The sequence below is a fragment of the Hetaerina americana genome, unplaced genomic scaffold (assembly GCF_022747635.1).
Source record: "Hetaerina americana unplaced genomic scaffold, ioHetAmer1.1.p SCAF_7, whole genome shotgun sequence".
In the NCBI taxonomy this organism is placed as follows: domain Eukaryota; kingdom Metazoa; phylum Arthropoda; class Insecta; order Odonata; family Calopterygidae; genus Hetaerina; species Hetaerina americana.
In genome coordinates, this window is record NW_027287316.1 from 57,649,684 (window position 1) to 57,675,169 (window position 25,486).

The window sequence follows — 25,486 nt, forward strand, 5'->3', positions numbered from 1 at the left end:
GGATGAGTAATTTTAACTCTCGATTTTTATGGATTATGTTTTAGGTGTTTACATTATGGGTGCTAACTTTAATCTGCACCATCCATCAGCACAGCATCAAAGATAAGATATGGACAGCATATGTGATTTAACCATGAAGTCATACTCTCAAGTTTGCATGCCTCAAATGTCAAAAGAGCACTGTGGAAGCACATGTAAGATATGTTTATCTCATGTGAATAAAACCAATAAAAAATTTCCATTTTTTTATTATTCAAACAAACTTAATGCAGTGAAAAAATATATAAATACAATAATTTTATATTTTCACAATTCACATTCCTTGATATACATTTAGAGATATTGATTTTTCCATAAAATACATTTGCTGCATTAAAATTTCTCATGCAAGAAAAATACTCTCAATGTGTCTGAGAAAACAATACAATACTAGCCATGCTAATTCCTTTCATCTAAATTTGATGTTTCTACTACATTATGACATATTTCTACGAACATAATCCCCTGACAAATACAGTTGGAAGCCTTAGATTTTGGAAGCTTTAGTTTTGGGCAAATATTTGAATTGCTCACTAGGCCTCATATTTAATATTCTAAGGAGAAGACCTTTTTTTTAACCTCTGGAGGACATATTTCAATGACTGCTAATTTCTCAAGGGTGCAATGTTCACAGAAATAATTTAACCACTAAAACCTAATGATCTGATTCAAAACAAAGTTTGACTAGGCCACTTGGGCATGATTACTCACTAAATCATCCGATAAGGATGAGTCAAAATAATTATTAATCATAATAAATAACAATTTTCAGAGCGATTTTTAGAATGGAATGATTTTGGAACACTGGGAGAGATAATATTTTACAAATTTTAATGACCTTACTTAGGAGAAACATTATATCACATCATGAGATCATCTTGAAACCTTAGATGGCTGTAAACAACTTAAAATTATTAAAAATGCAAGGGAGATACTTATATGAACAATTATAAAACATAACTTGAGATATTTATGTATTTAAGGAAGAAATGCCAACTAATGTAACTTGAAGTAAATAATTTACTACCAACCTCTTTGTACACCCTTGTTGCAGCATTATGGTCTTCAAAAACTGACTGAAAAATGCAAACTTATTAACCAACTAATACCCACTTTTCAATGCACATAATTTAATTTTTGGATAATGAAACAATTAAATGAATGAAATAGGTTCATATTCTCCATAAGAATGATTTACATGTAGAAAAGATGAAAAAAATGGTAATATCACCTAAATAGTTTATGATGAAAGCAACATAATAAATATTGGATAAAATGATAACCTCACCATTTTTTGCACACAATGATGGAAGGATACAGTGAAGTGCTCAATCAGTTCGTACCAGAACAAAACTGTTTTGCACTATAGACCTTAGACTTGTAGTTATACTATCTGGATGACTTAAAACCCATTAATTCATCAAGGAAATTTGAGAATTTCATAGGCTCCCCAGGAGGAAAAGGAATTAGCTTTGAGAAATCTGCAGTTTCTATGACTTGCAACAATTTTTCCGGCCCATCACAGTAAATCAGATGACCATCACTTGCCAACTTCTCAGCCAGCTCCATCTAAAATGAAAAAAATCATTGCCTTCATTCTTGTTCAATATGAAGTCCTCAGTACTCAGGAATGAATGGCAAAGAGACCATCATAATAAAATTAAAATTGCATTCTAAATATACAATGGCACATAAATCTGCTTTAATGGGTACTCATTAAATGACAATCTTAATTGAAAAAAATCGGGGAAACAATATATTAGGTCATTCATGAACTGTTAAAATCTAATATCCATATTTTCCTGCAATATCTTCAACCAATAAATACTTTATGTCAAGTTTCATTATTCGATCATATAAATGTTAAGATTTGCAAACCTACATTTTTCATGCAACTCCAGATATCTTGTGGTGTGAAATACCTATCATGCCATGGAACCTCAAGTATAATTCCAATAAAAGCCTCAATATTGGTAAAGGTTATCTATTTGGATTCTGGATGCTAAGATTGCTGGCATAGTTTTTGTTTACAGAAACAATTACAGACCTTTTTACTCTACATTCCCCTCAGTTTTATTAGAGCATTACAAATAATTATAGGAATAATTACTGTGGAATAAATCAATGTACATACTGTAATATCTCAGACTAAAAAATGAAACACAAAATAGTGAATTTCAATAGACATTGAATACATGCATTGAAGTTCAACAGAAGTTTTGACAAATTCTTCTTTAATGCTTAATAAAGATAAGAAGTAGATATATTAGCCTAAGACTTAAGTTCATATAAGTCATTCTTCAACATGGTATTTAGCAGGTCTTAAATTTTCTCACAGTATTTGATGTGGTAATCCATTATTTACAAGCTGATATGCCACATTTCAGTTCCCTGCATAGTGACTAAGAATTTGGAAAGTATACAAGGGACAAGGAAGGAAGGGGATATCAACTCGTGGATTTTCAATTTTCAGGTTTCTGTGCAGATAAAATAATAGCAGCAATTGTTTTACATAATTATTTCAATTTTATAAACTAGAAGCTAAATGTTTGAAATTCACAAGATAAATATACACCTCATATGAGCATTCAGTGTTCCTGCTGTTTTCATAGTTCCCATATTAGTGACATCATTGCGTATTATGCAATAATCAATTTGTGGTAATGTTCAAGACATGGTACATTTTGTTTTTAGATTACCACAGGATTCATTTAAGTTTATTAGATTCTATGAGTTGCTTCTACAAAAGTTCACATCCAATCCTGGGTGTATCACCATGCCAGCCATGATGCCATTGACAGAAGCATATTGATAAAAAGAAATAATACCATATAATCAGGATGTTTCATTTAATTTTTGGAATGAAAATAAATACATGGATGCATTCGAATTGCACTGAAGATGTTTAGTGTAAAAATTCAGAAAACACACTAGAAATGTTGATGGATCAAGAGAGAGGTACTTGTTTCATAAATATTAGAAACAATGTGTAAAACAGTATGGATTCAGGGGTTGATGGCAACCAGAATAATACTGCAAGACCTAGCAGGTGACTAAACACTTGAACTATGAGAGCTGCTAAGAAAGTAACATATTTCGGCCTAGCATGACAGTGAGTAGGGCTAGAACCATCTTGGTATCTAAATGTTCCTACACTCAGTATGCATCCTGCTGTGGTAGTATGCAGACTGTGGTTCTTCTACTTTGCTCACTGCAAACTGTTAAAATGTGTGCTGCAATAGAAACTCCTGTAGTTGTGAAGTGCAATCTGTGATTAGGTTTTTACTAACAAAAAACCAAAAGCCAATTGAAATTCATCAGCAACTTTGTAAAGTGTACTGAGACTGAATAATGAGTGAAGTAAACTAACAGCACCACTGACGCACAACACTATCACTGATCACTTTTTTGTTGCACAGCAGAAATTTCCCGATGAACACCAACAGCTTTGAAGTTTATTGCCAGTAAAAACTTTATCACTACGCAGATTTTACATTTCTGCAATTTCCAATTGTATTGTTCATTTTGACTCGCTACTGCAAACAAATCACATGTTGCACAGCCTTCCAAACGCTGCAGCTCAAGCCCTACTGCCCTAGTGTGCGTGGAAATACAGGAAACATTCGGCTCCCCCACTAATTTGTTCGCTACACGAAAATGTAAGTTACCTTCTGGACAGCCCTTGTAAATATTGATAGGATTACACTTTTTAATATGACTCCTATGGTATATGCTGATGATGTTTCAGTGAACTCTGATGACCTTAAAGGAAGATATAATGGAGGAACACAGGTTTGGAGTTAACCATGGTAAAATGAATGTGCTTACAGGGTATAAAACCTGGCCTATCATTGAATTACCACCAGGAAGAATAGCATAGACAAGGAATAGGTCAAGCTCAAACGCCATGAGATTTGAAATGGTGAACAGTAAGGCAATAGTGTTAAGGGCTGCTCACAGTTAGACGAAAATGAGACTTCTGCATTGGTGGTATTTCTCATAACAGTCCAACCTCTTCCGACAGTCATAAATAAAGAAGATAAGCAATCAGTTCAACTAGGTACAAAGACTCTTGCATGGAGACTTAAAAGAAAATATCTTTGTGAAGTAAACTCATTACCATCAACTGGGGTAGAGTATGCCACATTGGCAAGTGATTCAACTCAGATGATCTGGTTGAAACACCTGCTGCATGTTATAAGAGGAGAACTGATGGATCTTTGGTCATTTTCAAGAACTGACGGTCATGCGTTCACCCCGTAAGTAAATGTAAACATCATAAACTAACACATGCTGATGTAAAGTACGAGGGTGGTCTCACAAGTGCCTGACCTAACAAAGAAAACACAAAATTTTTGGAAAAAAATTCATTTATTTTTCAACATAATATCCTTTCAACTCTATACGCTTTTCCCAGAGATGTTCAACAAATTTGATTCCCTTTTTATAATAAGAACTGTCTTGCTCCTCAAAATAGCCATTAACTGGCAACATCACTTCTTCACGGTTGGAAAATCTTTGACCACCAAGCCATTTTTTCTAGTTTGCTAACAGAAAATAATCTGGGGGGGCTAAATCTGGTGCATAGGGTGCATGAGGTAGCAATTAAAACTTTAGTTCATGAATTTTGGCCATTGCAATAACGAATTTGTGAGCTGGTGCTTTGTCTTGATGAAACAACACTTTCTTCTTGGCCAAATGCGGCCGCTTTTGCTTGATTTCTTCGCTCCTACGTCACAATAAGTTGGCATAATACTTGCCTTTGATAGCTTTTCCTTTTTAAAGACAGTCAATGAAAATTATCCCATGTGCATCCCAAAAAACCAATGAAATGACCTTGCCTACAGATGAAACGGTCTTTGCCTTCTTTGGAGGCAGTTCTCCCTTTTGAATCCATTGTTTTGATTGTTCTTTTGTCTCGGGTGTGAAGTAATGCACCCATGTTTCATCCATGGTTATGAAATAGGGCAAAAATTCTGCTTTGATGCTGTGAGACTTCGCTAAACATTCAATTGAAGCATGTTTACAACACTGGTTTTGCTCGAGTGTGAGTGAACATGGCACCCATCTTGCACACAGCTTTCTCATGTCCAAATTTTCAGCTAATAAGCAATGCACCACACTTTTTGAAATGCCTACTATATATCTGCTAGCTCACGCAGTTTTAGTCGACAATCATCCAGTATCACGTTGTGGATTTTCTTCACCATTTCTGGAGTCGTAACCTCATTTGGTCGATCAATGTGATGCTCGTCTTGACAGCTCGTACAGCCTCATTTAAACTCTGCTACCCAATATTTTACTGTTGTAAACAAAGGAGCAGGTTCACCCAGAGTAGAATCCAATTCAGCTTTTATATTAGTTTGGCTGAGGCCTTTCAAATTCAAAGTATTGTATCACATAACAATGAACAATTTTCTCCATTTTCACAAATTCTCTGAAAACGTTCACTATTGATGGCTGCCAAACAAATACTAAACAACGTAGCCTCTTCAAACTTGAAACATATGCTTAATAGATTGCATACTTTCTAATACGGAGATATTTTCGAAACAACTACTGCCATCTCTAGGTCAGGCTGGGACCTAATGGGACCACCCTCGTATGACGTTGTAAAAGACATGTTCAAAAAAATGCACCAATCAAGGAATGCAGATATACTGATCAAGGGACTGAATAAGGACCAACTCTTTAAACTGGGCAAAAATTTGGTTTAGTGAAAATTGCTCGAATGACTGTAACTGAAAGCCAATCAAATATTTGAATTCATCTATCACTTGGTTTTTTCTGTTTAGATAACACATTATTTCCAAATTATTCATTTTCAAATTGAATGTTTAACATACCATGAATGTATCTGTAAAACTGGTTCAGAACGAGGTATTTACAGATATATAAATACACCAAAAACAAATTTCATGCGAAGGTAGTTAGAAAGGTTCTTGAATCACCACCCGATGTCAGCGCTAGCTAAACGAGTTTTCCACATGGTGATGGGTAATCCTTTATGAGTAAACATGTAATGCAACAGATCTCTGGGAAGAGATCTGTGGTGCGGATACCTCTGGGTTGCTCTTTGTAGTGATTTGTGATGGAAAAAATTGAGATTTGAGCAGCAATTAAATACTTTATAAAGAAAGGTATGAAATCAAAGGAAATTCATGCAGACTTTCAGAACACTCTTGGGTGTTCTACTCTATTATACTCAACTGTTGCCAAATGGAGAAAAGCATTTGTTTGGTGCGGACAGCTTATATGATGATGTACATAGTGGTCGGCCAATATCTGTCACTACCCCCAAAATTCTTGCAAAAGCATATCAAATGGTCATAGAGGATTGCCTAATGAAAGTCCGGGAAATGGCTGAAGCAGTAAGGATGTCATCTGAATTAGCATATCACTTTTCAAAGATGGAATTCGATATGAAAATATTATCCACTAGATGGGTGGCAAGACTCTTGATGTAGGATCACAAATGCATCAGAATGGAAATTTCTGAACAATATTCGACCCAATTTAAGAGTAACCAACAAGATTTTCTACACTGATTTGTCCCTACAGATTTACAGATGAAACTTGGGTCCAATACAATACCCCAGGGACAAAGCAGCAGTCAAAGCAATGGAAACATGGTGATTCACCAACACCAAAAAAAGCAAAGGCCGGAAAGGTGATGGCATCTGTTTTCTGGGATGCAAAAAGGATTCTGCTGATAGATTAGTTCCTGCCTTCCCAGTAAAGAACCTTTGGTAGAGGTTTATCCTGAAATCCATGAACTATGTTTGAAACCATGAGAAGAAAAGGAATTGACTACAAAGACAGGAAGCCTATATTTCAGCTTTACCAGAACCAAAGCAATTTTATAGGAGTAAAGGGATGTGAGAGAGAAGCAAAGATTAGGAAAGGAGTAAGCAGTAGTATGTCCACTTTCGCCATATCTATTTAACTTATTGAAGAAGCCCTAGAGGCAATGAAGGAGAAAACAATTGGTATAAAGATAATTGGCCGAAAGATTCACTGCATTAGGTTTGCCGGTGATGTCGTGACCCAAAACCATGTTCATAGCTTTGAAAAAATAGAAACTTAAAATAAATGTGCAGAAAACCAAAGCAATGATTGTTTCCAGAAACAGGACAGAGCCCCCTGTAAATTTAATGATAGGAAGGAATCCAAGATAAGCCAAGCCAAGTCCAGCTACCTTGGGAGTGTAATTACAAGAGACAACAGATGCACCTCGGAAAAGAAGGATAGCCTTGGCTAAGAAGGCATATGAATACAAAAAGAATGCCATAGGAAACAAACACATGAAATTGGAAATTAGATAATCTCTGCCAAAGCATTTATTTGGAGTATTTTATCACATGGATGTGAAATTTGGGAGTAGTAGTACTAGTTTTAGGAGAGGCGACCGACAGCTAAGGTCATTTGTGCCATTAGGGATGGATGGGAAAAGAAGGGCGGAAGAAAACCTGGCGTCGTCATTACCCTACTCTTCTGAAAAGGCACCGAGGGGTCCGAAGTTAACGTCCCATCTGACAGACGTTGTACTCACACAAAGTGCTCTCCACAAACCACCTCAAGTAGGGATCGGGATACCACTGAAAAATATCTGCCACCGCCAGGAATCGAACCCAGGCCCTCTCGGTGGGCAGACTATACGTTAGCCACCATACCATCCTGACCTCTGTGAAACTTAAACATTGGGAAAGAAGTAAAAGGCTCAGTTGGAAGCAATGGAAATGTGGATCTGGATAAGGATAACAAGACAGGAAAAGCAGCAAAGTAATGAGGAAAGGAGTCTAATAAAAGAGATGGAGGAGAGGAAAGGGAAATTAAATCTGTTGGGCATTTTCCAGATGTAACACCTTCCTGGAAAATAGAATGGGGGGGAAAATAATAGGAAAAAAAGGAAGAGGAAGGCCAAGAAAGAAATTTATAGATGATATTAATAATACTATGAGAGTAACAATACACAATAAACTGGAAAGAACAGCAATGGAAAGAGACCAATGGCTGCAACGACAAGGCTTTGCCTTTAGAAGATGATGATGAGTACTTCATTCTTACTAGAATTTTAACAGAGAACTTGTTGAGGGGGGGGTGTTCTCCTGATTGAAATTAGGTGGGTTGGCTGCTATTTTGGGAAAGAAAATTTTTATTCTATTATTATTATTCGGTAATCTACCGGTTAAGGTAGGTTTTTAAATGGACAAACCTCCTAAATAAATATTTTGTGACTCCTGGCAAAACACAACATCCTACTCTACATCAGACCCCTCTTCATCTACGAGTACCTTCTTCCTCCCTTCATCTCGTCCAACATCCCTATCCTGTTCCTTCCTTTTCCTCTTTGCCCAACATTCTCCCCTCCATCACAGTCTTCAACATCCCACTGCCGGTCAATACCCCCTTCATCCACTTTTCCTGCCTCCATAGGATTTCACCCAACAAACCCCTCTCTTCGCCCACCATACCAAGTACTTCCTCATTTGTTTTCTTCTCTGTCCATTTCACCTTCTCCATTCTTCTCCAAAAACACATTTCAAAAGCCTCCAGTCTAAGTCTATCCTCCTGCTTCAATGACCATGTTTCCGCTCCGTACATAGCTACGCTCTACATCAAAGTTTTTACGAGTCTTTTCTTAACATCCTTACTCAATGTCCCCGTAATTAACTCCCTCCTCCTTGTGAAAGCCTCTTTGCCTAGCGCAATTCTTCTCCTTACGGCCTTACTACTTTGACCATGTTGGTCCAAAACACTACCGAGATACGTAAACTGTTCTACCTGCTCTAGTTTTTGCCCTCCTATCATCCCCTAAGTAATCATTTGCCCTACTCTCTATCCTTTTATTTATGATCCTGAGAGCAACTTTAGCTGCGTGGGATATCAAACTAATAGTCCTGTAGTCCTCACATGATGTAGCCTTTACCTTTTTGGAATAGGAACTAAAACTGATCTCACTAAGTCTTCCGACGAGATTCCTTCCTCATAGATACTACGAATCAATCCATACAGTCTTCCTCCTACATTTTCCTAAACATTGCAGTAGTTTTACAAGAATGTTATCTACACCCATGGCCTTATTAAGTTTCATCTCCCTTAATGCCCTTTCTATCTCATCGTCTAGTATGCCTGGACCTAAGCTATCTTCCTCTACGTCATGTTCCTTTTCTATGTCTAACTTTGTTGGTCTAAGTTCTTTACTATACAGTTCTTCTATATATTCCTTCCATCTCTCTTGGATCTTTCCTGTGTCAACTATTATCTTACCTGCATTATCTCAAACTGTAAGCATAGATCTCCCTTTCTTACTTCCTGATAAAGATTTAACTTCACTGTACAGTGCACCAATTTCACCCTTCCTCTGCAAACTTTCCATATCCTCGCACCGCGTCTTCCACCATACTTATTTTGCTTTATTTGTTGCCCGCCTCAATGTATTGTTTAATTCTTTGTACTTCATTTTGCCTAACTCTGTATTTACATTCTTCCATTTTCTCCGCTCACCCATCTTTGTAATCATCTCATCCGTGATCCATGGTTTTGCAGTCCTTTTAGCGTTAGTTAACGGTTCCAATAGTATCTTTTGCGGCTTCAGATAATCCTTTCTTGATACTTTCCCATTTTTCTTCAATAGTACTTAGCTCTTTACCGTCCTCCATGATTTCCTCTACCGCCTGTTCGTACTCCTTCCATTTCAAACCATTTAATGCTTCTACATTTTATTTTCTAACTAGCCGCCCCTGCCTTATCTTTTTGAAATGGACGCTACATTTCATAAGAACTAAATTGTGGTCAGAGTCTGCATCCGCTCCTGGGAAGCTGTGCGCATTTATCACACTGTTCCTAAACCTGTGTCTAACCAGAATATAATCTAGCTGATACCTCTCTGAGCCACCTGGCATTTTCCATGTATACCTGCATCTTTTGCGGTGTCTAAACCATGTGTTGGTGATGACTAAGCCCTGTCTCCTGCAGAACTCAACTGCTTTCTCCCCGTGCTCAAACTTCGTGCCTAAACCGTAGTCTCCCACCTCATCACCATCTCTTCCTTTGCCTACCGTCGCATTCCAATCCCCCATCAGGATCAAATGTTTCCCTGCGGGAACACACGCGATTATGTCCTCTAACTGATCATATATCCTATCGACCTCTTCTTCCTTATGGTTGCTCGGTGGCATGTATACCTGAATAATAACCAAGTTCGTTGGTTCTGCTTTTTCTGCTTCTACTAGTAATAATCTATCCGTTACCTGCTCTATGTTGACTACGCTTCTTCCTACCTCTTCATTTAATACTATGGCAACCCCTCGTTGGCTCTCGTCCCCACCGCTGTATATTATTCTATACTTATCACTCCAGTAATCCCTGCTATCTTTCCATCTCACCTCGCATAGACCTAAAATATCTATATTTCCCCTTTCCATCTCACGCTTAATATTCTCCAGTTTCCCTGTCCTCATCATTGTCGTAACATTCCACGTTCCTATTCTAACTAACTTGGTCTTCTTCTCCTGCGTCTTCTGTCCTGCTGCTGCTGGTTTTCCCTTGCAAGGGTTTCGTGGGCTGATGACCGCGAAAGCCTTGCCTCCCCCTCTGCCGGGCACGACACACGGCCGATTGGGCCGAGCCCCGTAGGTGCCAGGACTCAAAATCTCTGTATTGTCCATCATATTTATCTTGGGGATGATAATTGAGGTGGTTTCCCGTTGCCTTTCTCAATAGTATTTTTAACGTGACAGCATCACTTATTGGCCACTCCTCTCGGATCAGACGCCATTTCAGCCGCCTCACTGAGGAACAGACGCTGCGTGGACTACCTTTCTTCTGGCTCCTAACCTTCGACCTATCTAGCATGGGTGACCCTACCAGAAGCATTTATTATTACTCCCGCCAGTACAGCCCTTCCACCATGTCAAGGTTGTAGTCCGGGGAGGGTTTTATTCTATAAGTATGACATATTTCGACGATGGTAGAAGCATTCATGATTAGTTAGATCAAGTAAATGTTCAGATCCCAAATAATTTGGGTGCCATTAAGATCTATGATCGCATCCCAAGCATTTGAGGAAATAGGATGATTAAGCATTTAAGACATGGGAATGCCAAAGAATAAATATTATATTTTAACAGAGATGAAAACGAATGAAGAAATATAGATATGGTTACAAGTGAGCAGTTGTTGGGAGAGAATGTGGAGTAAGTAAATGTGTGGTAGAAAATGTATTGGCATTCGGTATGACAAGGATGATGGTGAAGAGTATTAAAATACAAGGAATAAATTATAATGGCAGATATGGAATGCAGTTGGATAGGATTTACATGAATAGAGAGATGTATAACTTTTGAATGAATTATTTTCAATGATGCACCTCAGCCTTCATATTTAGTATGCTGCCAATGATAATCGAAATCCATTATGATAGGTAGAATGAAAATTTACTTCATATCCTTGGTCAAAAATAATTATAAACAGTAACTTTCGGCAATACTATTTCTGTCGTCGCGTGATGTAAAAGTAGATGCTCTGGTGGTTGACTTCCAACTTGGATACTGGAATATAGATTTAACTACATTCCTGATTAGTAATGTCAGCACGTGTTGCGGTAGGTAGCCTCTAAAACAACGACTTGAAAATTTTCAACAATAGTAAAACAAGACACAACTTGTATTCATTCTGAGAACATTACTTGTTGGTATACCCAAATGGTAGGTGTTGCAAAGGGACCGTGCAGCAACATTTAAATATTATTCCAACTCCATGAGCTTATACATTGTTCATAAGTTTCAAACGTTTTTATGGCATGGGTTCACATTACCTGATGATCATCCATTAAAGCTTTGTTAACAATCGCGACAAGTGGTTTATGGGCATTTAGAACCTCTAGGCAGGTCCCTGCCCCAGCATGGCTTAACACCAAATCAGCACGTCTAATTTCGTCTGCGATCGATGGAAGGAAGCGGAAGCATGTGATATGAACTCCCTCGAGAGTTTTGTTGATAGGTTCTATTTCACCATCCCCAATTTGTAAACGCACATGCTTAAAGCCGCGTTGTTTTAGCGCCTGAAATATACCGTAATTTCTATTTTGTTTAAAATCGTCCAATATTCAAATTTTTATTAAAATATGTGAATGCAAAATCCACACACACATAGACCTAAATTTATGTAAAATTTTCTCTTCTTCCCATTTCCTAATATGTATAATTATATATATGTTAAAGAAAAACAATAACAAGTACTTAGCAGAAGTTAGGTATTTTAAATGTATCGTTCTTCAATTGTTCACGGCTGATCTCCGATAGGTTTGACAAGGGGACGAGGGTCTATAGTTTAGGCGTTATTATGAACTAACATTTACCATTGTATATATCATTACAGATTGGCCATCATACCTGCAACAATTCCGGGAGGAAAAATTGGGATATTAATGCGTCAAACTTTGTTGAACCGACAGTGACGAAGATGTGCCTTGACGCCATGTTGCGATACTTTTGTTTGTCAATGCTAGCGAAATAATAGTGCAGTATGATAAGTAGGATGGCTCAATCAGTACATTTTGGTTCACGTTACTACCGGTACTCATTGTACCGGTAGCCGTTACTTTGGAGTGGGTCCTCCAAATCCGCTACTCTTTTGTTAGGGTGTTTTACGGGTTCAACTGCTAAGGTGGGGGTCAATAATAATCGTTTTCTTTACTTAAACCATATCGAAGTTTCTCATTCTCCAATGGAAAGCCGGTTTCATATAAATTTGAATCATGCTCACAAATCTATAATTTTGTCGAGGAAACGATTAACACGAGGAAAGTTTTCCAGGAAGAATTTGAAGCGAATTAGTGGCAACTTATGTAAAATTCATTATGACAACGAAATGTGAGGTAGAATGGACAGGAATATTTTGGTAAATGAACTATATTTTAGTAAGAAAGAAAAATTATAATACAATACTACTACTCTCGGACCCGTTCCACCACTAGCTTCTACAACTTAGCTACCCAAGTGCTGGTATCGTGAAAGTAACGGCTATAGCCGAGTAGGAGTGTCCGTTACTTAAGATCCCAGTGAGTAACGACTGGTTACAATTCTTCCATCAGTTATCAGTGTGTTGGTGTTGGCGTAGGGTTTGTGAAGGATGCAAGTGAATAGTGTACCACCTTGGTGTTATGGTCTGACCGTTCTGTGGTGAAAAGGAATTTGTCTTACGGTAAGGAGCACTTTTTTGTGCTATTTTATATCGGCGTAGCCCTTATGGATGATTGAATTTTTTCTCATAGCCTAATTCTTTGCTTCGATCTAGGCTATCTGGTGTACGCTATTTCGCGATTTAAGCATCAATAAAATTAGTCCTTCTCTAAATAGTTTTATTCTTGCGAAGTGTTTATATCTTAATTTGATTTATATGCTTCGTGTAATATCCAATTTTGGGCTCCTAGCGACCAATAAATTAGTAGAAAGAAAAGCCTTGAAATACGGAACTCTCCTGCGGAACTAATAGTTGTGCAGAAAGTTTGTTTCCGTTGCTGTGTACATCGGGTTGTTCAGTTTTATCTCCTTTTGTGAAAGAGGTGGGGGATATAGTTCGTGTATGGTTAATTTTACACTGCGAAAACAAGGTTACTCTACTAGGTCTTGGCTTTGATCTCAACCTCTGAAATAGGTGCGTCTAGGTTATTACAACTGTTACCGTGATAAACCTATGGCATCGAATGATTCAATGAATAATCACTAACAGGGAGTCGAGGTTTCGTAATCACCAAATTTGGCCGTCGTGTTGACTCAGCTGTTACCAAAACTTCCATTCGTAATGTCGTTGAGTCGGAGATAGCGTAAGCAATTTTCCGCCTGATCCTTTATTTTGTTGCACTTATTGTTGTTATATATGCAATATACTTTCTGGGACCTTGAGTTGAAACAGTCCGTATATAGTTTATTACTGTCGCCCTGCGTGTTTGGTAGAATTGAAATACATCGCTCTAATATCCTACATTTCCATTAAACTTTAATATTATTACGTGGACTACGCTTTAATATGTCACCGATTTGAAAATCCGTTGCTGCATCTTGGAAAAAGTCGTGCCTAATTGCTGGTTGACATTGGGCCCAAGTATTAAGATACTCTTCCAGCTTTATTACATATAGCAAGCTAATATGATTGTGTCACTCAATTACATTCCAAGCAATTTAATATATTATGCATTGACTGCTAATTACTCGAAAATTCGTCGTAATGATATAAAAGTTCGTTAGTTGTATTAATTTCTTGTATTAAACTCACTTCAGTGACATACGTGGATTTTTTTAACGTCAGCTGTCATACTACCTACTTCCAATACATATGCCTCCGTCTGTGTATCATGTTTTTTTATTGCGTGTGCACTAATCTTGTTATTTTATTGGCCACGAACTTCATCGAGTTAATTTTTAAGCACTTTCCGTTTGACATCTTGTTGCTCATTTATTTTTTTCGTTCTGGACAATATTGTGATAATTGGGGAGTTTAAAACAGAAGTGTCTCGTTCTGATTCTTAATACTGTTCTTATTTGGTTGAAAGTTTGAATGAGTAGAAGTCATTCTATGAAAGCAAAGTAAGTGAGAAACTTCAATTAAATTATTGTACTCCGATATTTACTCCTATTAAATACTCCGGTGTTATCCAAGACGATGTATTCCCGTGTGATTAATGTTTCAGCTTCAACGTGTGTGCTATAGGATACTAGAATTATTGCAATGAAACGTTTGAATTAAAATCATCTGCATGATTTAATCATTACGAACCACTTTCACCTTGAAGCGCTTTCATCACTCGTTTGTCATTGTCGAAAAGGAAAGTCCCACAACTCAAAAAACTGCGTGAAATAAGATATCTTGGGCTGTATCTTCTAGTTCTGGTAACTGTGTGGCCTGTTATTATATTTTAGACATTTCATTAACAGCCCGTACTTAAACCGAGATCTGTATTCACTAGTACGCGAACTAATAACTTCTCAATGGGTGCAGTCTTCGAAGTAGTGAATTCAGCTCACTATCGCCGTTGTAATATTTAAATAAAATGTCTGTTTTATGATGGTTTATCTTATTCTTGTGCGCGGAAACCTTGAATCTACCTGTTAAGTCAGCTTTCATTGATCATATGATTGTGCGGTAATATATGTAGGACGGTAATATCTGAAATTGAGTTTTTTCATGAAGGTGATGCCAAGGTACAAGTTGATAACTCAAGCATTATGAATCCCAGATGAAGTATATAAACTATTAGTGATATTTTTCTAAATGATATCATAAGGTATCATATGCGTTGCACTGCGATACATTTAGAATTGCGTAATACAGCATTGTTTATGCAACTCGCTTCCGAACTGTTCATAGCTGTTGATTACATCCAGTTATCTCGTATGACCCTTGATGCCTTGAAACGGTATTCGTAAAACCTTGCTTCATGAGAGAGTTTCACCACATCGAATATGCTGTGATTGTATATTCGACATTCATGCCAGTACTGTTGATGGTCTTTCATGCGGTTGTGTGATCCGTAGGTATTATTTTAGTGTATTGCTTAATTGATTGATAAATCAAATGTTAGATCAAGTTCGCAGCTTTTGTTTTCGATTTAGGACTTAGAATATTTGTACATATCTCCTGCTTTCCTCGTCCTGGTTTAGTTTTTTAGCACCATCATTTCCTGTGAAAATTTTTACGTATTCTGTATATTGCCTTTCAATAAAAAAACCTGTCACTCTCTCACTGGTACAAGGGTTGGTTCAAAACCAGGCAATACCTTTAGATTCCATGCACAAACTAACTAGTGGTTTTCTGAGCACCGGAGTTGCGTAAGAAATATTGAATGTTATAAGAAAGAGTTTGAACCTCTTTCCTCAGTCATTTCATGCCATACATACATGTAGTAACTGCTGCACATGCGATGGTAAAAATGTTTCTATTAATTAAATCTTAATGTAGTTAGTGAATAAATTGTTTATTTTAAAATAAGAATCCTTTGTTGTGTAAAATTGAATAATTGGCTGTCTAGTAAGATTTCTGTTCATAAAACACACATAGTTAAGTCACATAACATGTTTTGGAGCATATGTTATGTGACAGCAGCTTTATTTGCAATTCAAATTTAATAAGATTGCACACATGTATAATAAAACTGATGTCTATGGAGAGTTTAATTTTGGTGCTAGAGATAGGATTGGTGTCATTATGTTGGGAAAGTTATGAAAATATAGCCATTTCGTATACACCAGAGTTGGTTTTTGTCATCACCAATTTAATGTGCCAGCCAGTTTAATGGCCATCGAAAAGTCTCTTGAAAGGAAGATATCTGCCATCCAGGAAAGCTTGAAAACTCTGGGAATTTGGCACATTTTGGAAAAATTAGTACCTCTTACTGAGGAGGGGACCCCTCATAACATTTTGAGTTTTGTCCGAGAGATGCCACCAATACATGCCTAAGTATCTCTGTTCATCTTCGCAGCCCTTGACCTTCTTCCATTGAGGGGCATTGCATAGCTGTTGCACAAACTGAGTAAATAGGTCAATGTTTTTGGTGAACATGGTAGCCTAAATAGTTTGTTCCTGGAGTTTTTATGTTCTAACAGTTTTCTTTTGTGTTCATTTTTAACATTACTAATTTTAGTGAAATATTTCTTTTTATTGCTTGATCAACTAGTTTCTCTGGAATGATTTTTCAGGCTTGCTGTTGATCAATAAAAATGCTAAATTTTTAATAATTCTGCTCTAATCACCATTGACTTTCTTGCTATGGTGTACCACTTTTTTAACAGTATGATTATGATTATAGGCAATCTACCAGTTAAGGTAGGTTTTGGTTGGACACAGCAATCAAGTATTTGTCATTTCTCTCTTAAAAAAACACAACCCAACATCCTACTCCAGGACAAAGTCATTCTTCATCTCTGTATACGTCCTCACTAATTTTTTATAATATTGTTTTCATTTTCTTGGAAATCCATCTTCTTCAGTATGGTAGAGTCCTCCATGGATAGCTCAAGTTATCCAGGAGAATTCCCTTTGAGGATGGTGTACTTAGTTAATATACTTCACATGTATTTCAGGAAAACAGCAAAATGTTACTTGCAGGCCTGTTGTTACTAGGTCACAACCATATTGCCTGTTCCTTGTCATTTCTGACATCTGGAGTCAATTATTTGCTCATCCTATATTTGCCGAAACATAAACTTGCTGGAGACAATGCTCTAAATCAAGGATATTCCTTATAAAGCATGGTTAACTGAGGGAATTCCATGATATTGGGGTGGCATACTTATACTCTGTAAAACAGAAAATCAGATCTGGTATTAAAATAAGGTTGGCAAACACCGCACTGCCCTTATATACCTCATTAGTCATTTGCTGTGAATATATGCATTATTTTTTAAAGTCTCAACAATAAGAAAGCTAGGTTTGAAGTGACCAAAAGAATGTTTAAAAACAATCTTTAAAAATGAAAATGTTTCATACCTCTCTGATAATTTAAATAAAAGTTGGCATGGCCTACTCCTTTTTACGTAGTCAGGCTTTGTCATGAAAAAATGAAGGTGTCAGAGCTACTATGGTTTTTTTAATTTTTAAAGTTTTCAAAATTTGCAAAAGCCGCAAAAGTTATTGTGGAGATATTTTTGCTGCAGAGCTTTTCTAGACTTGCACCCTAAAACTTTGTCTTCTAAGGTGTCCATCGAAGGACTTCGATTATACTTGGGGCCATCGTCGAAAAACTTTTATCGAGCAATGTCATGTCAAAAGCTATTGAAAAATTTTCTCTTGGAGTCACTTTTGACCTGGGATACTACCCTTGAAAAACAGTTTCAATCAGTTAGAGCTTTTGACTAAGTGCACAGGTGGATATGCTCCAACAGGGATGTGAAATGTTATAAAAAATCTCAGTGGCATGATGCATTCTAAAATAATTTTTACGGTCTTTTGAATTTTTGTAAATGTTAATAATGTTCTTCATTGTATATGGACAGTAATGAGTCATCAGTCATTATTGAGCTGTGAGTCACTTGTTGAAGTACGCAGGAGATGTAATGTATAGAATAATTTCATGTCAATTTCAGTCATTAATCTCATATTTTTCATGGTGAAAGATATGACATTGTTTCAATGTATATATATGAATTAATTTTGACATTATCTTCAATTTCCCTAATTACCGTATGAGTTACTGCCTTTTTGATCCTTGCCTACTCTAATGTGGTATTAACATTTCTCTCCGATGTATCCTTTAGTAAAAATTAAATTAAAAATAATGAATTTTGATATTATAAATATAATGTTTCTTTATATTATGAAGAAATATTGTCTCTCCTATGTTGAGAAATTCCTAAATTTTCCAGAATTAGGTAGGTAAGCTATCAATCAGATAAATTAAAGGATTGATTTTTTCCTCATACCTTTCAAAATATTACTATAAGAGAAAGATATACAGACTAATTAATCTGAACCTCTACTTTATATTGTTAATCCTTAATATTTTCATTGCTATTGTCGTTATGTTATGTGCACTTCTTGTTGCTCACATGATACAATATGCATCTACATCTATCCAATACCCCTCCAGTGAAAGCAATGGCATGTGGCGGGGGTTGTTAGGACACAACCCATAAAATACAATGCAACTCATGCAAAAAAAACAAAAACATGCCACTGCACACCCACACAGAGGAATATATCAATGCGAAATCCATTGTAATGTAGACACATGCAAATACATATGCTTGCAACTAGCATACATGCACCTACAGATGTACCAGATGCTTAAGCTGTGTTTAATCATATCCTCACTTGTAATTTAATTTTCTGTATTATTTCTATTAAGGCTTCGATTGCTTACTATTATGATTCCTGGTTATCCAAGGTGAGAACTAATAGTTGTGCCTATATGTACTAGAGCCTATCAGCTTTATCTTATCTTTGTGGTCTAGCCTACCCGAGTAGTGTGGAGCCATAATTTATATATTTATTTTGCATTAGTCCAAAAACAGCTTTTCGGCCTTTACATTGGACTTTGAATAATGATATAACAATTATACAATTACGTACACCCAAGCCCTTAATGAAAGAAAAACCACCCAGGCGGGACTTGAACCCGCGGCCTCTGGATAGGTAAGTGAAGGCGTTACCCTACCGCCACCGGGGTCGGCAATTATAATTTTTTTTGTGTAATTGTAAAATTTGTTTGTTCTGAACCTTGCTAAAAGTCTATGTCTCGCTTGTTCTCTTCGTGCTTCAAGTGGCTTCCAACCTAATTTCTTTAAAAGGCTTGTCATACTCATCTTCTTATCCTAACAAACTTTGATGAATCAGGTGGATTTTGTTTGACTTTTATCTAATTCTTTTATCATCGATTTCTGCCAAGGTTCCAAAATATTTGCTGTGTATTCCAAATGTGCTTAAAGCCAAATTACACCTCTCTTTTAACTGTTGTATTTATTATTATTAATTAATTATTTATTTTTGATTATTATTTATCATTTCCCCACCACCCGTTTAATGAAGTCATTCCTTTAAGAAGGATTCGCGTATCCCCCTTACATGTGCACCCCATGAAAGGCAACAATCCTCAGGATTGCCCCAATATATTTCACCTGATCTGCTGTAGTTAACACTGTACCCTCTATTGCATAAGTTATGCCTTGCTCATCACTTCTTTTGGTCCATAATTTCGAAACTCCATGTTGAACATATGGGTGCTTATGACAGTATTAGAATGGAAAGCTAAGGTGGGAGCCTGAAAATATAAGGCATGTAGTGAGTTATGATCAATTTGAAGAAATATTTATGAGAAATAGGATGAAGAAATGAACAACAAGAAAATGAAATGGATAACCACGACATTGCTATAGATGACTGATATTGGACGGTTAGACAATGGCCTTTATTTTTTGGAATAAGTTTTGGACATTATGAGTCTCTTCTATCACATAATCCCAGTATGGTGGTGAATGATCAGTTGACAATCACAGAAATATAAGCCTTACAGTTTAAAAATGTATTGAAACAGTACCTGACCACACCCAAACAATCATCACAATCACCTGCCCAGCTTTTTTATACTTCTTGAGGAAACTTATGAATTATGCTTTGCATGAAGCCTTTTTTAATTCATTATTTCGTGTTGACTAACAATATCATATAGACTAATTAGATAATATTTGGAACAAATTGAAACAAGTTGGAGGTATCTGATGTGTATTAGTCATAGTCTTTTAGTATTGATTACAACTCATGTGTGAAGGCGGGAAGTACGTTTCTTCCTCTTTCCTCCATGTGATTATAGACAAAATTAATGTTGCATCGTGTTACTTGATGATTCTGTTGATCTTTCAGGAAAATGGATGAAAACATAGTTGAACCTCAGGTTGGTCCTGTACCACCTTTGACAGTGGCAAAACATCGCCCATGGGAAGAATCAGAGGAGACTGGAGCTGTTGGTGGTGTAGCTGTGGACAGTGGGAGACCTGTACCAATGTTAAGCCCGATTTCAAATCCCTCTTCACCTGTAGGTAAGTCATTATTTATTCATAATAGAATTAATCTGTGCATATTTCTTGTCATTAAGAATTAACTTTACAAGTGATATTTATGACACTGGTAATGTATTTTTAATTTATTTTCTAATTTTTATGTTGAATTGTATAGCACTAAAAATTCTTCAATGCCCATTCTTGTTAATGGCTCTACTTTTTGGTGGGAGACAAGATTTTTGCCAGACTAAACTGTATAGATCAGTAAAAGAGCATTAACTTTGCATTGTTTTCACTTAAAATAGAATATCTTTTGCTAATTTCTAATGCCCTTATCTAGTTCATTATACTGTCCTGTATTGCTTTAATTTCATTTGGTGTAGTAATGTATTTGATAGAGCTCTGTTTCATTGACTTTATAGCGTTTTGGATGTTATAGCAAAACTTTGAAGTAATCTTATGTACAATACTGGACACAGAGATTCCAAATTCCCATTTTTAATGAAAATTTCAGTGGTATATATTGATAGTCTTGAGTGTCTGTTTTCATGTAGATATTATATGTGGGCTTTTTATATTAAAGATGAAAGCTATGTGTGTTTTAAAATCATAATTTATTTTCTGGTAACCACATTTTCAGCTTCATCGGTGGAAGTGGCTGATCATCATCAAACACTACTTCTATCTAGGCCATCTCTAGCAGAAATCCTCGACACTGCCTTTTCCTCAACTATTGATGATACATCTAATGGATCTTGCCATACAAGAATGAATGCCAATGGAAATGGTTTGGGAAATGATGCCACAGAATTGTCAAATAGCAGCCTCACAGCAGTCGGTGTGTAGTTATTCTCTAGAAATAATATTTAGCTTATTTTTAAACCGATATGAAACTTATGTGTACTAATCTCAGAATATTTCATATGACCAGCATCAGAGTATACTAATTATCCTTAAAATTATAAGTATTCATGCTCTACAAATGTTTCTGAAAACATTTATTATTGCATCAGAGTATTGTCCGTTTAATTGTGAATAAGTTTATTTTTGGGAGCTTGAAATACATTGCAATTTTGAGTCAATATTATTTGCAAAGAGCTCATTTTCAATTTTCCTAACCCATAAATATTTATTTTTGTCAAAGTATCTAAGTATGTTTTTTCTTCCAAAGTTTTCAGTTCATTTATTTTACTTGTAACACTTAAGTTTGAGCACTTCTAATTGATACCAATTGAATGATCTTATTCTTTAGTCAATTTTTTAATCAGTGTATTAAGATTTGAGCATGCCATTGTTGAATGGTAAAAATCGATGACCATAAAAGAGCAATTTTTTGTGGTTTGAAAAAGATTCTAATTATTACCAAGGATAAGTGTATCAAACATAATCAGTTGATGGTGATCTTCTGTATTAAATCAGATGAAAGTAAAGCATAACAGTTTCAAGTTTAACTTTGTGGAATTCCTTAATTATGAGGGTAAAAAAGAAACTTTTCACTTCCACAATAAAGATTTGATGTCTAACGACCATGGTTTAGATGTTGCGCATCATCATCAGGTGATGATCGAAGCATCAAAACTATGGTCGTGAAATATCAAATCTTTATTATGGAAGTGTAAAGTTTCTTTTTATACCCTCAAGATGAAAGTTATGTAAAGTGTGTATGATAACCTAGTTGGTAATCAAATATCTTATATTGACTGGAAAAGAGTTCTTATTTTCATTATCCAGAATATTAAAGATTTAATTTTCATCATAATACCTACTATCTTTATAGTCATTAATACATCTATCCTTTGTTGGCCCTAACATTCCCAGAATTCTATTCTCATCTTCTAGAGACTAAATGCTTATTTGAAAATTATATTTCTAGTAATTCTGTGCATCCATGCTATAGTTCGATTCAGCATTCCCCACCTGTCCTGTGTTTATCCTTTATTTGTGTTCCTATCCCTTTTCCTTTTATCCATTTCCATGTGAATGAATATTTGTTCTCCATATGGCAGGATTTCTTGTTGGAATTTATATATATTTGATGCACAGTCATTATAAGAAGAAATATTCGCGGCTGTTCCTGGAAGGAAACATTTGATAATGATGGGGGATTGGAATGTGACGGTAGGGGAAGGAAGAGATGTTAGTTAGGTGGGGGACTACGGTTTAGGAACAAGGAATGACTTTGAGGAGAAGACAATAAAGTTCTGCAGGAGATATGGGTTATTAATGACGAATGTATTGTTTAGACACCACAAAAGGCATAGGTACACATGGAAACTGCCTGGGGATTCAGGGAAGATATCAGACTATATTATGGCGAGAAACAGATTTAAGAATGGCGGGATTAATTCATACAGTTTCCTGGGAGCAGATGCAGGCTTGGATCATAATTTAGTAGTAATGAAGTGTAGAGTTAGATTCCAAAGGATAAAACAGGAAAGACAATGTAGGAATGGAATATGGAAGCATTAACAGGGATTACTAGAAAGGAATATCAGAAGTATGACTGGAATGATCGAAAACCACAAAAGAAACTATAGGAAAAGGACAAGGACCCCATTGTTTATGGCCATGATGATAAGTAAAAAGATAGACAAAAGAAGGAAAATGGATTAAGGTGAAAATAGAGGAGGTAAAAGGAAGATGCAAATAATGACCGTATTAAGTCTGTATATATCACTGTAAATTCCACTGGTATGCTTAAAGATTATTCCTCATTTAAGACTCTGCAACTACATTCTCTTCCTTACCAGTGGATATGGACTTCGAGCCGTTATTTGCTGAGAGTGACCCAGAGGATGTTGATGTTGTGTCATTGAGGCGAGATTCTCAGAGCCTTGGTCTGATGGATCCTCGAATCTCTCCTCTCCCGATGATCAGCTCCTCAGTGACAGCATTGCCATCTCTCACCAGTGAACGAAACTCGGTTCCCATGGAATCAGTTCATCACCGGCTGCGACTTCATCGACGTCTACATCAGCATGATTATCATAGGTATGCTTCTGCTTTTTGTGTTCGTCAGTGTTTTTTGTAGTAAAACTGATTTTAATTGAGTTAGTCAGTGCTCAATGGAATTAATGTTGTTCAGTAGGATTTTAAAATTGTTAATTAATCACCAGGTCCAATCTTGGACTTGTGAGCTGGTAGCAATTAGTTACATTTTTTTTTATTCCATACTTAATCAAAGAGTAGATTCCTTGGTTTTTCTTTAATTCACCTCAAGTTACCATAGTTTCATTCAAAATCTAAAAAAAAATGAATCTATATCCATGAAAATCTGGATTTAGAAGTATTTAATTGTTAGGTACCCCCTTATTTTATAATACACTCAATGATATTCGAACTGGTAAGGTTTAAATGTTCTCTTGATGTTTTTCTCTAAGTTGAGTTTACTTTTCAGGCATCATCTCCCATCACACAACTCCAGTTCTGGTGAGACACCCATCTCAAGTACTCTCCCAGCGGCGGTCCCCACAGTAGATATTGGCCTTGTTCCACGCTCACGACATATGGACATGGGAGTTAGTCTCTCACCCAGTGTGGGTATTGGTGTTGGTTTGGACTTGGTCAACCTCAATACAGTTACACCAGAAGTGATCCCACCAATTGTTGCCCCAACAAGTCCCACGAGTATATCAGGAGGAGGAGCAAGTGGAAACAGTGGTCCTCCTCCTCCAGAGACTGTAAGTGTTGGGGTGAATGTTGGTCTTGACACACCATCCTCGGATTATGTTTCACATTACGTGCACCACTGGCCTTTGGATGTGGATGAAATGAGAAATAATGGCAACCAGTCAAACCAGCCTCCGCCCACCTTCTGCCACTTGCTTGGGCATTATCCAGAGCAGGACAGAGCGAGTACTATGACCGTTTTCTCGAATACATCCCAGGTTGCAAGTAAGGAATATAGTTTCTCTATCATTTTTCTCCTTAATGTTTTTCATCATTCGACTCTCCAATTTCAGTCCCTGAAATGAAGAGATGTTGATTTCATTTTTAATGTGTGAGCCTGATTTCAAAGAGCTGAAGCATGTTGACTTTGAAATTGAATGAATTGCCAATAAATTATGAAACAGTATTTGGCATGTTCAATCTTCAAACCACTTATATCTTGTAAATGCCAGAATCTCATATGGTGAGATAAAAAAAATTGAGGCTAAAGTTCATTTTTTTATTTGCCATTTCATACTCACATAAGCTTGTGATTGGTTTGTATGAAGGCTTTATTCAATGCCACAATATTTTTGCTCTTACTTTTCCATAATTATGAAATGTTTGTTTGGAGTTTCAAGTGTGTATTATTTTACGTGTTTTGGGTAATAGGACATTTCTATCTACAGCAAATCTTTGAATTTATATAATGCCCCAACTTCTATCATATTTTTTCATAGGTTTCATTTATAAATGTAGGTTCCAGCCATGAGACAAGTCTCTTAAGAATTTTGTTCAGCCACATCCTGTTCACTCACATTGTAGGTTTCATGTATTTGCCATCAATGGAACCTTGCTTAAAAGAACACCTCTAGTAGCAAGTAATTTGATAATAGTCAAAAATATTTTTTGTAAATGACTCTTTTTAACTAGTGAATTTTTGCATAAGAAGTGACAAGAAAGAGGGGAAATATCAGAATGATTGCACACATGCTCCTTCAGTTTGTGTTGAGCACTTGTTCTGCGAGAATCTTACTGTCGCTAGTGATCACACATTTTTCAAAATTTGTGTTCATTCATATTATTTGTGATTTTTTAGTGCTAAGTTTAGTAATATTTTGTGCATAGTTGAAAAAATGTCCCTGAAGAATGAACCGCAAGATGGCCATCCTAATGGTATGAGGGGCAGTCAAATGAAAACCAAACCCATGCTACAGCAACCAGTCCATGCACCAGAAAGGACATAACCCAACAACTTCATGCATTTTTGAGTTGTTCCTATGCAGTTCCCCTACCACAGTGATGGC

The 25,486-nt window shown here is 36.4% G+C and overlaps 2 protein-coding genes across 2 annotated transcripts in view; one reads left to right on the forward strand and one right to left on the reverse strand.

Annotated features, from left to right (window-relative positions):
- Nucleotides 1-285: 285 nt before the first annotated feature.
- On the reverse strand, nt 286-12,523 carry Alg13 (Alg13 UDP-N-acetylglucosaminyltransferase subunit). The gene is made up of 3 exons (XM_071595238.1): nt 12,435-12,523; nt 11,858-12,103; nt 286-1,608 (listed from the first exon to the last, which is right to left on the reverse strand). The coding sequence occupies exons 1-3, from the start codon at nt 12,519-12,521 to the stop codon at nt 1,429-1,431; spliced, it is 513 nt and encodes a 170-aa protein (XP_071451339.1). The 5' UTR covers nt 12,522-12,523; the 3' UTR covers nt 286-1,428.
- Nucleotides 12,524-13,151: 628 nt separating this feature from the next.
- LOC139696292 (uncharacterized) overlaps nt 13,152-25,486 on the forward strand; it is a 44,393-nt gene continuing 32,058 nt past the window's right edge. The window contains exons 1-5 of the mRNA XM_071594996.1: nt 13,152-13,245; nt 20,395-20,570; nt 21,172-21,369; nt 23,282-23,522; nt 23,929-24,425. Coding sequence (XP_071451097.1) covers nt 20,399-20,570; nt 21,172-21,369; nt 23,282-23,522; nt 23,929-24,425 — 1,108 coding nt within the window. The 5' untranslated portion in view covers nt 13,152-13,245; nt 20,395-20,398. The remainder of the gene's footprint in view (nt 13,246-20,394; nt 20,571-21,171; nt 21,370-23,281; nt 23,523-23,928; nt 24,426-25,486) is intronic.

Bases quoted from the DNA above. Each gene is read 5' to 3' on its own strand.
- Alg13 (XM_071595238.1), bottom strand. From the start codon at position 12,521: ATGGCGTCAAGGCACATCTTCGTCACTGTCGGTTCAACAAAGTTTGAC. The intron at 12,104-12,434 runs GTATGATGGCCA...GGTATATTTCAG, and splicing joins TCCTCCCGGAATTGTTGCAG to GCGCTAAAACAACGCGGCTT. The intron at 1,609-11,857 runs GTAATGTGAACC...TTTTCATTTTAG, and splicing joins CTTTAATGGATGATCATCAG to ATGGAGCTGGCTGAGAAGTT.